The sequence below is a fragment of the Panthera onca genome, chromosome B4 (genome assembly GCF_046562875.1).
Source record: "Panthera onca isolate mPanOnc1 chromosome B4, mPanOnc1 haplotype 2, whole genome shotgun sequence".
In the NCBI taxonomy this organism is placed as follows: domain Eukaryota; kingdom Metazoa; phylum Chordata; class Mammalia; order Carnivora; family Felidae; genus Panthera; species Panthera onca.
Window position 1 is genome coordinate 21,550,065 of NC_138345.1, and position 12,543 is coordinate 21,562,607.

Below are 12,543 nucleotides of genomic sequence, written 5' to 3' on the forward strand. Positions count from 1 at the left end.
CTTGTTTATATTCTACGATGCTGCACATTTCACAGACCTCAATGCTTCATCCTCCAGTCTAGAAATGCAATCTTTTACCCTCCCTGGTGCCAAGTAGCTCTTTTTTATTATTCGACTTCATTTTTCATTAAGCTTGAACATGTATGTTCTTTCTTTTCCATTTTAAGCAAAAAATCTCTTGTGGACAGTAGGTTTATGGAATGTGGGTAGTTATTATGCATATATAATGTTACATGTCAATTACATGCCAATGACGCTGGTAAAAATAAGTTAAAAGTATTTTTAAAACACCTCCAATACATATATTTTCAGGATGTGATTTACATACTTGGCATAACGTTTTCAGTTATTCCTTCTGGTGCCATAATGTTATAATACTACAATACGATGCTTTAAAATCAAGTCCAAAAATTCTATAGATACCTCCTACAGAGCATCTAAAAATTATATTAAGCACTATGTATTGAGTGCTTAACTTGTCCCGTGTGGTTGTTAAGATATATGCATTAACACGCACATTTTCCCTTCAGGTTATCCTCCCAATAATTTCATAAGAGAGATACTGACTTTCTTGTTTTGAAGATGTAGAAACCAGGATTTGAAGAGAGGAAATAACTCCTGTAGAATCATAAGCCTGAAGTGACAGATTCCAATTCTCCATCCCTAGTGGGAACAGGCTCACGGCTCCAAGGTCTCTCGAGTCTTAAATTTTTGTATAACCGACTCAGAAAGATCTGGCTCATTCAGGATCTAAGTGAAACATGACGGTTCATTCTTCAGTTTCCTGTCACATTCCAAATGTCTCTAATTTTAAATGGCAGCCCCCGTGCCGTGCCTAGAATGGAAACCCACATCACAACAAATTAGCTAAGTGGTTCCTACACAGTCCTTATTTATAGTCTCAGCAATTCAACTTCTGAATAATGGCTTGGTTGTTGTGCATAAAATACAATCTTGGAAAGATGACGATTGTGTTTTTTTAATAAACTAGATACAAAATTAACATGTAAATTTATTATAGAAAACAGACCCATGAATATTTATTAATAGAATGCAATGATACTTCTCACTGAATCCCAGAATAGACTACCCTAACAAATGCTCATTAATGAATTAGTCGAAGAAGATGACATTCGGCATGCTAAACTTTCACCGTGGCGTACTGTTCAATTTGAAATAAGAAAAACATTGCTTCCCTCTTTCTTTCCTCCAAGAATACACAACTATGATGTACCCCAGGCTCAAAGAGACTTCTCTCGGTTATGCCCACTTCCTAGGTGATCTCACCAAGTCCTCCAGCCTCTCTGTCTCTGTGCTAATTACTCCCAAATTGATGTAGCCAGCCTGGACCTCTCTTCTGGACATCAGACTTGAAGAGAAGCAGAATATGGTACCTCAAAGTATGCCTCTTTGGCACGAGGATTATTGTGAGTCAATTATTCTGAGAACTGCAGACACAAGAGAAGCTCTGAAAACAAAGCAGAAGTTCTCCTTCTGTAAATTTACATTTATAAAGAATATATCATATTCTTTATGTATATTTATATTACATATATTACATAATATATTTTATAAATTTACATTTACAAATATTGCCATTTGGAAGTGTCTTCCTCTCCAGACCAGGAAGAAAAGGATGAGTAAATCACAGGAGAAGCTTACCAATGAGAAGGCACCAATTTAAATCTGCATAACAGCCATGCTTTTGTTTACTGTGCTTTTCCTGAATATCTCCCATAACTCACTCTTCCCCTCTACCCAACCTCCATCTTTTGTGTTTAGGTGATGGTATTTAAGGTGCTGGCTGGGCCATTTCGAGGAGTTACTCAGTTTTCCTGGGTATCTCTCGTGTATGTATACAAGAGGCATATGCCCTATTAAACTTCTGTTTGTTTGTTTTTTCCTGTTAATCTATCTTTTATTATGGGGTTGGTCTCATCTGAGAACACAGAAAGGTAAAGGCAAAATGATTTTCCCCCCCATACCACCTAACTGGTCTACCCGTTTCTGCCCTTATCTTCATTATAATCTATTATCAAAACAGCAGCCAGAGTAATCCAGTTGAAAGATTAATCATATGAAATTGTTCCTCTGTTCCAATCCCCACCCTACCCCCACCCCGCAATGGCTTCCCATCTTTGACAGTGTGATTTATAAGAAATATATATTTTGGTCTTCATCCAAGGTTCCGGCCTCAAAGCTCCCAAGACCCTTGGAATTTCTTGAATGACAAGGGCAATAGGATCATCTTTTGTTATATTTGGTCTCTTGTCCTCAGTTCCTGAAATAGCTTCAATGTGGAAAAAGGTCAACTGTGTGTCTTTTGTAATTCATAACAAACTCCTTTGAACCACACCTTAGTTGATGTTCCTAAGGGGGCTTGTGAAAAGCCCCTAAGGATGGAGGCTGGTTGCAAGGGAAACCAACCACAATTAGAGGGTGGAACCTGTCAGTCCCATGACCAGACCTCTCTCTGAAGGGGCTGGAGGTAGACCCAATCACCAGAAGCCAATGATTTCAATCAATTGGGCCTCTGTAATGAAGCCTCCATAAAAATCTCTGAACTACAAGGCTCAGCGAGCTTCTGGGTTGATGAACAAGAACACAGCCAGGTGCCAGGAGGGTGGCACACTCCAAACTCCATGGGGAGAGAAGTTTCTGTGCTCTGGCCCCTTCAAGACCTCACCCTACGTGTCTCTTTATCTGGTCATGTATGTATTTGTCTCCTTTACTACCCTGAGTTCTAGGAGTGGCTCTAGCAAATTAATTGAACCCACAGAGGGAGTTAGGGGAAGCGCTCACTTAAGGCTGAATGGTCAGAAGCACAGGTAACAACCTGGATTTGCAACTGGCACCTGAAGTGGGGTGGGGGAGAGCAGGCTGGTGGGACTGAGCCCTTGACCTGTGGTGTCTGAGGCCGTCTCTAGGTAGCAGTGTCAGCACTGAGTTAAAGTGTAGGACACTCAGTCAGTGCTGACATTTGGAGAATTGCTTGGCGGTGCTGAAAATCACATCTGATACCTTACTGAAAGTCAAAGCTGAGGTCCTTCTGATGATCCAGGTCCCGCACCACCATCTGGCACTGTCCCCCTTACCTCTGACCTCCTCTCCACTGCGCTCCCCTCTCTCTGCTGCAGGCACACAGGGGTCCTGGCTGGGCCCCAGACACCCAGCCCCACCCCTTCCAGCTTCCTGTGCTTTGCCCGGAACACTTTGTCCCCTGAGAGATCAGAATGGTCCCCCCACCCCCAGCCTGCATTTCTTCACTCCAGTGTCATCTCTGAGAAGCTTTCCTTGACCACAGTGTTGATGAGGGAGTGTGGGGCAAGCTGGGGGCAAAGTACGGGCTCACAGCACCCCCGCCCCCGGAGGTGGGACATGTAATTCCTTGGATATTCCAAGCTACCCCAAAACAGGAAAGGACAAAAAAAAAAAAAAACACACAAAAACAAAAACAAAAACAAAAAACAACCCACAAGTGGCTAAACTGTTTACGAGAAAAGGGCAATCAAGGCGATCCCATCAACAGCCTAAAAGTCCAGGAACTCCCGAGAGTCTTAATGTTAATGCTTTGCTAGAGGGAAAACCCACCTTAGCTTGACAACAGCTAGGCCTCCAGTAAGTCTTTAGCATGTGAAATTCTCTTCCGAAACTCCCTCTAGACTTTATCTCCCCCCCTCCACCAAATGGTCACCCCCCACACCTGCAGCGCAGCTCGTCCTGCCCACGGGTCCTGTCCCTGCGCTTCGATAAAATCACTTTTTTGCACCAAAGACATCTTCCAAAATTCTTTCTTGGTTGTTGGCTCCGGACCCTACCAACCAAGCCCCCATCACCCTAAAACTTCATCAGTGTCTAAAATTACCATCCGCTTCCCCACTCCATACACTAGCTCCTCTGCTGCCTCCCTGCTATCCCGTCCTCAGGGCTTACAGGCTAACTTATTTATCGTCTAGTTTGCTGGCTCATCATCGGTTTCCTGACTAGAAAGGCGGGGCTCCAGAGGAGGCGGAGGCTGCTGCCTGCCCGCTGCCAACCTGTGCCCTAAACCCAGGATGGCAGACGGCACTCCAGCCTCTTCTACCAGAGCACCAACCCGGTCCCCCTGGCACTCGGGGTGAAGAGGAATTCACGTGGGCATCAGCGGCTCCTTTGTTTGGGCCCCAAGCATGCCCTGGGCACCTGGTACGTCACCTTGTCCGCTGAGCGGGGCCGGTGTGTTTTGTGGGAGAGCCACACGCCACGCAATGCCCAGGCAGGAAGTCATTCCTAGCAGTAAACAAGCCGAACAGGTTAGACACTGTGCCCATGGTGCTTATTACGTGCCACCGGCAATATGTGACTTTCACAACCACCAAAAAAACCTGATTGAACACGCACCCACTTAAGCAGCACCGGCTCACTGGGTCAGTCCCCACCATCGGGCGAGTACGGTGCTCGCCCTTTCTTCTCACTCCGGAGCCTCAGTGTGTGGGACTTGCCTCTAAGCCGCCCACCTGGCACCGTGAGACCCCTGACTTGGAGAATTTTAAGTGCTTGCACACGGTAGCTAACCTAGTGCCGGCCACTTACTGATTTCAGAAAGAAAAATACATTTTCTCAGATACATCAGCTCTATGTTATCCAAACAAAATGTGGCGGGGGGTGGGGGTGGGGGGCAAAGGGTCACAGGAGGGAGGAGACGTAAAGAAAACATCAAGAAATAACTAGAATATTGGCAAACACCTACAGGGTACTATGTATATATATATGTATGGCACACTTCTAAACACGTTACCCACACGTACCCATTTCATGTTCACTGTGGGCTACGAAGTAGGCGCTGCTCGGCACCACCCCGGCTGCTTTCCCAGCAGGTGACTGAGAGAGTTTTTAAGTGACTCGCCCAACTCAGGGGCCCTGCAGTGGGTCGCAGGATTTGAACTCCGGCCCTCTGGCTCCAGAACCCGTGCTCTCAGTTTAGTGAATACACTTAAGAAATCAGAGCAGCAGGGCCGTGGCCCGGGGCGCGGGCGCGGAGGCGCGGGAAAGGGGCGCGCGGACGAGGGGTGGCGCTGCGGCTCGCGCGGGTCACCTGGGGCTGAACCGGCATTGCTCAAGAGTCGACTCGAGGCTCTCGAGGATCTTCCAGCACTCCTCGGTCTCGGGCGTGTCGCCCTTGCCCGCCATCGGAGCCCGCGCCTCAGCCGGCCGCCTCCCACGAAGCTGGGGGCTCGGGGGAGTCGGAGTCCGGAACCCCGCGTCCGTTGCCATGGCGACCCCTGGGGGCGGGCGGAGCGCGGGAATGGGCGGCGCCTGCGCGGAGGGGCCCGGGCGGCTGGCACCGCGCGTCTGACTCTGGGCTTCCCGACTCGGCGCCCTGTGCCCCGGGCGCCCACCGCCAGGCCGCCGCAGAAGTGTCCCCGGAAAAGCTGGACCCGTCTAGTCGCCCCTGCAGCATCCCACCACGCCCCCTCCTCTCCTTGCCGCCCCTTCTCCCGAGCGCCTTTCTTTTCACACGAACACCCTTCCCCACGCGACGTTCGAACGAAAATCGGCGACCGTCGCCTCCGTGGCCGTCCACCCTGCGCCAAAAGGCGCCCTCCCGGCGGACGACAAATAGCCATGCTCGGGACCTAAGGACCCTCGGGCGCCCGGAGCAGTGCCTTAATAAGAAGGAAGAGGGCTGCCTGATGAATTGCCTACACCTGCCACTTGACCACAGACGTAGGCGTTCGTGGACAAAAAATTCTTTGCACACATTCAACAGCCTACATTCCTACTTAGTATGAAGGTCAGAATTCCGGCGTTAGGTTTTAAGCGATGAAGTGTCGTGTGGAATTTATTGTTGCAAAGTGTCTAAAATCGTAAGAGAAACTGCTTAATGGTCACGCTGGTGTTCATCCGTTATTCTAAATTACGTGTTGACAATGGTGATACATCGTTTCTAATGTCATAGTATGTCATTTGCTAGTTTTAGAGCTAAGTAGACTAGATTTCCATTTCAACACATGGGCTACAGGGAAACAGAATATTTTCTCTCATAATCGTGTGAAAACAAAGTAAGTTTGATATTGGCAGCTCAAACTACAAAAAGGAAATTAGGTAGCGTTAACACTGCTCTTGTATTTAAAGACAAAGACCGAAGGCCCCAATCCGAAGACGACTAAAAAATTAATCGCAACCGATGCCAACATGATCTTCTGTAAAGTTTTGTTTTCCTTTGAGAAGGTGAAGACAGAAAGCGTTACTTTTATTTTATGTAGATTTTTATTTTCAAAATCTAACTTCTGAGTCTCTTGAGGGAAATTTCATCATAATCAAAAAGTATATTAAAAGAAATGTATAAATCTATAATTCTCTAAGTGATTTTTTTTTTTTTATCACAGTGCACATAAAAATTCTAAAAGGTAAAAATTCTAAAAGGTAAAATTAAAAATGTAAATTGGTTAGGGGCACCTTGGGTGTCTCAGTGGGTTAAGCGTCTGACTTCCGCTCAGGTCATGATCTCACGGTTTGTGGGTTCTAGTCCCAATTCGGGCTCTGTGCTGACTGCTCTGAGCTTGGAGCCTGCTTCGGATTCTATGTTTCCCTTTCTCTCTCTCTCTCTCTCTCTCCTCTCTCTCTCTCTCTCTGCCCCTCCCCCTCACATGCTTTGCACCCTCCCCCTCTCATACTGGGGCGCCTGGGTGGCGCAGTCGGTTAAGCGTCCGACTTCAGCCAGGTCACGATCTCGCGGTCCGTGAGTTCGAGCCCCGCGTCAGGCTCTGGGCTGATGGCTCGGAGCCTGGAGCCTGTTTCCGATTCTGTGTCTCCCTCTCTCTCTGCCCCTCCCCCGTTCATGCTCTGTCTCTCTCTGTCCCAAAAAATAAATAAAAAACGTTGAAAAAAAATTAAAAAAAAAATAAATAAAACGTATTATCTCAAAGGAAAAAAAAAAACTTAGAAATCTGTTGTTTAAAAAAAAATGTAATCTGGTTAGGACTGGGCTAAGGTGGTGAAAAGACCGTGACAAGCTGTTGGCCGCTTCCGTTAATGCAATTCAAAGTGAGTATTTTGAAACTGAAGAGGGACATCTCACTTCATGAGTCATTGGTCAGCTCTGTGCAGCATTTGTTGGCTGATACGGACATAGTTACACCATCCCACGAAAACATGGACTGAACAAAACTTCTTTGTTTCAAGCCTTGCTAGAGCATATCAAAGAGTTTCAGATTTCAGTGTCTGGGAGACCAAGTTATGAGCAGGATTGTTTTTGAAACTATTAACTACCTAACGCACTTCTCTTGTTGTCAGTTACCTACGTTTACCTCTCAGGTAAACCTCTCAGCGTTCTGCCTTATAAAACTGGTCATTTCAGATCATGTTCTCACCTATAAACAACTGGGGTTGGCCCTGTCAAAGCATTTGTCATACTAAATCCAGGCTCTTGAATCGCACAATGAATTAATTGATGGTTTTTGGTGGAAAGCTCACGAGCTCTGGAGTAAACATTAAAAATAAATAAATCCTGTGAAATTTAGCTGCTTTAGAAGATTGGAAAATTGATTCAGCATCTCCAAGCCTCTTTTTTCTCACCAGTAAAAACTGGCTAATCAACCTTTCTCAGGATGGTTGGGAGCAATCTATAAAGGAAGAAAAGCACACGGCTCAAGCAGCACATGGTAAAACAGATCCTAACCAGGCCTGTAACAAAGCGGGTCCCTCCTTTCTAAACCATAGCTAAGGAATACACTGTTTAAAGTTTTCCATTTTCCGGGCGCCTGGGTGGCTCAGTCGGTTGGGCGTCCGACTTCGGCTCAGGTCGTGATCTCGTGGTCCGTGAGTTCAAGCCCCGCGTCGGGCTCTGTGCTGACTGCTCAGAGCCTGGAGCCTGTTTTGGATTCTGTGTCTCCCTCTCTCTGACCCTCCCCGATTCATGCTCTGTCTCAAAAATAAATAAGCGTTAAAAAAAAAAAAATTAAAGTTTTCCATTTTTAAAAAGGTGAAATGTCTTATAAGCTAAAATAATTTTTACTTTTTAAGTTAATAGTTAAGTTTACTTTTTAAGTTAAAGTTTTTAACTTTGTGTTCCTTGCGACATGATTTTAACTTTTCAAATGCTTCTTTGAAACGGGTATAAATGTAATGTGTGTTTATATGAAAATATCACCCACCAATTATTAAGAGTGATAACATCTCAGATTAAACAGCATGAGGATTTGATTACGAGTCAAGTGCTGACTCTAAACATAGTAATTTATATATTCCACTTGGATATTATCGGTCCTGTAGTCTAATAAAAGCCAAGAGTTTTCAGGTTAGGTTTGTAATTTAAATTCTTTCTGGAGTCATCATATGTAAAGTGCTTATTTTTCTTTTATCACCAGCTGTAATCTGTGATTATGTGGTGCAGGCTCTGTTAGGTAAACTTGTTTTATGTTGTGCTTCATCCATAACCCAAGGTCTTAAATAAAGGGTTGGGAAAGGAAATGGCCAGGTCTTTAGCCAGGACAATATTATACTACTAAATCCTTTATGGAAAACCTCCTGAGACTGGATCATTTTTATGTCTTAAATTTTGCTGCAATGACATAGCATATCCACTCTTGTAAAAATCCATTGGTAAGTGTTCGTCACGTGGCCAGAGCTGAAAACCAAGATGGGAAGTATGATGGGAGCTGGGCAGGAGCAGTCTTGATGTGGAATTTGGATCTTACTGCCAAATGTCCTTGAGCGCTGTGATAGAGGATATCCTCTATTTGGAGCTGGTCTAGATGTTTAAAAGGGAGATCAGTAAAAATGTGAAAAAAAAGATGGTAGGGCTTAGCCGTCTGCCAAAGTCAGTCCACCTGCAAGAAGGTTTGTGACCTTGCTGCCGAGGGAAATTCGGGAAGTCTCCTGGGTCTGGCCAACTGACCATAGTGGGTCTGCATGCCTGCCAACACAGCCTGGCAACTTTGCAACATATACAGTGCAATATGTATATACTGCAAATTGCAATATGCAGTGAAGTGACTCTGGAAAGGTAGAAGTCTGAATGGAGAAAAATATAAAAGGGCGATTACCATAGTTCGTGCAGTCTGAGATTTCAACGAAAGACGGTAAAGGTATGAATCTTAGAATCAGTGAAAGAAATAATAAGAATTGATGAGATGAAGCCCTTTTCTGGGCGCTCCGTTTCATCAGACCACAGAAGGCTGGGATTTACTGTCACGAGGAGTGGAACACTCATCAGACTGCCATAAATCAGCTACGTAGGACCGTCTAGTTGTCTGTTCTATTTCTAGTGCCACAGGGTAATTCAGATCCTTGGATATATAGATTCACACAAAAGACATAATCTAGATAGCAGACATCTGGTTTTGGTTAGCGTGAGTATTCCCCTGTGCTTTGACCTAAGTGAATTGATAAATAAGATACAGTGCTTAGACCTTCTACTGGAGGACCAGACTTAGAGACAAGACGTTCCCCACAACGAACCACCAGGTCGGGCTTTGCCTAGAAAGTCAGCTCGGCTCTTGGACTAGTATTCCAGCGAGTGTAATATGAACACCTTCATTGTCCTTCTGCTTCGAACTCCATCTCAGAAACGTGGAGTAAAACATTCTAATTTAGCAATTTTGAGAACTCATGGGGAATATTGGACACAGAAGAATTCAGTAGTGTGAAACTCCAATTTGTTATTGTTATGCCTGTTTATTTACCTAGAAAGGCTTCAAGGTACCCCGAGAGGGACTTATGCTACCTGGGTTCTGCTCTACCAAGGTGCTGATCAGGAGCTCACAGTCTACGATGGCACATCCACTCTTGCTCGAATCAGGAAGTTCAAACTTACTGAAGGGGCTACTCCAAGCTCTGCTGTTAACTGTTCTAGATCAACAAGCCACGCCATGCTACTTAATATACCGGATGTCAGCAGTGGGTTTTTGTTGGTGAACGTAGTGGCCCAGTGACTAGCGCAGTAGATGTTAGAAGTGGGCTTAAACTGGTGAACTTGAAGATCTTCGAGCTGTGTAGGTCAGCCAACATCGTTCAGAAACCCTCTCTACCTTGCAGGAAAAGTATGCAAGAGTCTCAGGGAGGCTGGAACTTAAACCTTGAGGGATGGGGCTTGGAGCTTGATCCCCTGCAGTCCCCTGTCCAGCCTTTGATTTGTAATTGCCTGATGCCTACTAACAGGGACTAGGATCTTGCTTCTGGAATGTTATCACATCGGCTTCGAAGGAATCATTCATGCCTGCCGTTAGGGCACCTACCAGGACAGAAAGGTGGGGCTCTGGAGACCTCCACAAATAGCCTGCATAAACCTCTTTGGGTCTGCTTGCCATGAGTGTTTTTAAAAATAAATGTGAGAGGGGCACCCGGGTGGCTCAGTAGGTTAAGAGTCCAGCTTTGGCTCAGGTCATGATCTCACAGTTAGTGAGTTCGAGCCCCACATAGGCTCTCTGCTGTCAGTGCAGAGCCTGCTTAGGATCCTCGTCTCCCTCCCTCTCTGCCCTTCGTCCCCCCACATGCTCTCTCTCCCTCTCTCAAAAATAAATAAACATTAAAAAAATTTTTTTAATCAAAAAAATGTGGGAGAGTTGCTTTCTTTTTTTTTTTATTTTTTTTCAACTTTTTTTTTTTTTTTTTTTTTTGAGAGACAGAACTTGAGCAGGGGAGGGGCAGAGAGAGAGAGACACAGAATCTGAAACAGGCTCCAGGCTCTGAGCTGTCAACACAGAGCCCAACGTGGGGCGTAAACTCACGAACCATGAGATCACGACCTGAGCCAAAGTTCAGATGCTCAACTGACTGAGCCACCCAGGCATCCTGAGACTTGCTTTCAATATGAGCAAGCTGAGAGCGAGGAGGTGGGGAGTAGCCGATCTTTACCTTCATCAAATTTCTTTAAAGAATATAGCATCGATGCAAAGAAACCCAAGAATTGTGCGATACCAAATGAAGTCAATGTTCTAGGAAGCCAGAAGACGTAATCAAATCTTCATTGTAACCGATTTTGACGTGTAAAATCTGTATCTGTTTAATTCGTCCTTGAATGTTCCCAGTCCAAGCCTGTGCCATCCACATAGTAAGAATTCAGTAAGTATTTGTCCAATGAATCAGTGATGGGGAAATTCTGAATAAGTTCCTTTAAAAGAGCTATTTCTTAAGCATAATGTACCTCCGTGGTTCACACTAGGAACTAGGCAGGCAAATACTGTTGGCTGCTATTTCCAGGCGGGGGGAGACATTAATCCAGACTGCCAAAGCCAGATGGCTGCCTGAAATCCCATACCCCATGGCAGGGGGGAGAAGGAGCTGTTTGGGCCAGAAAGACCCTGTTTCTCTGCTGCCTCATTCTTTATGAAGAAGGAAACTCCCATCATCAATGTACAAGTGGAAAGGAGGGAAGGATTGCAAGTGGTGAGTTCCCATCAGGAAATTCTAGGTCTAGGTTCAAGCCACCAATTGAAATGATTGGCCTGGTAAGGAAAAATTGTATGTTTGACTATAATGGTTAATTCTGTACGTCAAATTGGCTGGGCCACATTGCCCAGATATATGGCCAAATATTATTCTAGATGCTTCTGTGGTGGTTTTTGGATGAGATTAGCATTTAAGTTGGTAGATTTGGAATAAAACCTATTATCCTCCATTATGTGGGTGGGCCTCATCCAATCAGTCGAAGGCCTGAATAGCACGAAAGACTGCCCACTCTTGAGCAAAAGGGCATTCTGCAGCCGGTGGCCTCTAGACTCGAACTTAGCTCTTTCCTAGGTCTTCCGCCTGGTGACCTGAAGGTTACAACTGTCTCATTAGCTCCTCCCTGGATCTCCATCCTGCCTTCCAGGCCCTGCAGATTTTAGACTTGTCGGCCTCCATAATCACGTGAACTGATTCCCTAAAATAAATCTCTCTATACATCATATTCATTCTGTTTCTCTGGAAAACCCTGGCTAACACAGTGACCAATGAAAAATTAATAAATTAATCAAAGGATACTCTTATATTCTTTGCAGCTCTTACATGATATCAATAATAGTAAATGTGATGGTTAGTTGTTTTTTTTCCCTTTCTTTTCTTTCTTTCTTTTTTTTTTTAAAGAGAGAGTGTGCACGTGAAAGCAGAGAAAGGGCAGAGAGAGAAAGAGAGCATCTTTTGTTTTTTAAGTTTATTTATTTACTTTGGCGGGGAGGGGCAGAGAGAGAGGGAGAGAGAGAGAATCCCAAGCAGGCTCTGCGCTGTCAGCCCAAAGCCCGATGCAAGTCTAGCAGTCACGAGCCGTAAGATCATGACCTGAGCCAAAATCAAGAGTCAGATGCTTAACTGACTGAGCCACCCAGGTGTCCCTGTGGTGGTTAGTTTTATGTGTCAACTTGACTGGGCCAAGGGATTCCCAGATAGCTGGTAAAACATTATTTATGGATACATCTGTGAGGATGTTCCTGGAAAAGACTGGGATTTGAATCAGGAGACTGGGTAAAGAACTACCCCCCTCCCCCCCCCCCCCCCAAACTAATGTAGGTGGGCATCATCCAATCTGTTGAGAGACTGTATAGAACAGCAAGGGGGAGGAAGGACTACTTAGCTTTCTGCTTG

At 45.2% G+C, this 12,543-nt stretch overlaps 1 protein-coding gene across 2 annotated transcripts in view; it reads right to left on the reverse strand.

Moving 5' to 3' along the window:
- Positions 1 to 5,444, reverse strand: part of CB4H10orf67 (chromosome B4 C10orf67 homolog) — a 161,576-nt gene extending 156,132 nt beyond the window's left edge. For both annotated transcript variants that reach the window (XM_060659160.3, XM_060659159.3), the window contains exon 1: positions 5,075 to 5,444. In XM_060659160.3, the coding sequence (XP_060515143.1) occupies positions 5,075 to 5,253 (179 nt within the window). In that variant the 5' untranslated portion in view covers positions 5,254 to 5,444. The remainder of the gene's footprint in view (positions 1 to 5,074) is intronic.
- Between the last annotated feature and the right edge of the window lie 7,099 nt (positions 5,445 to 12,543).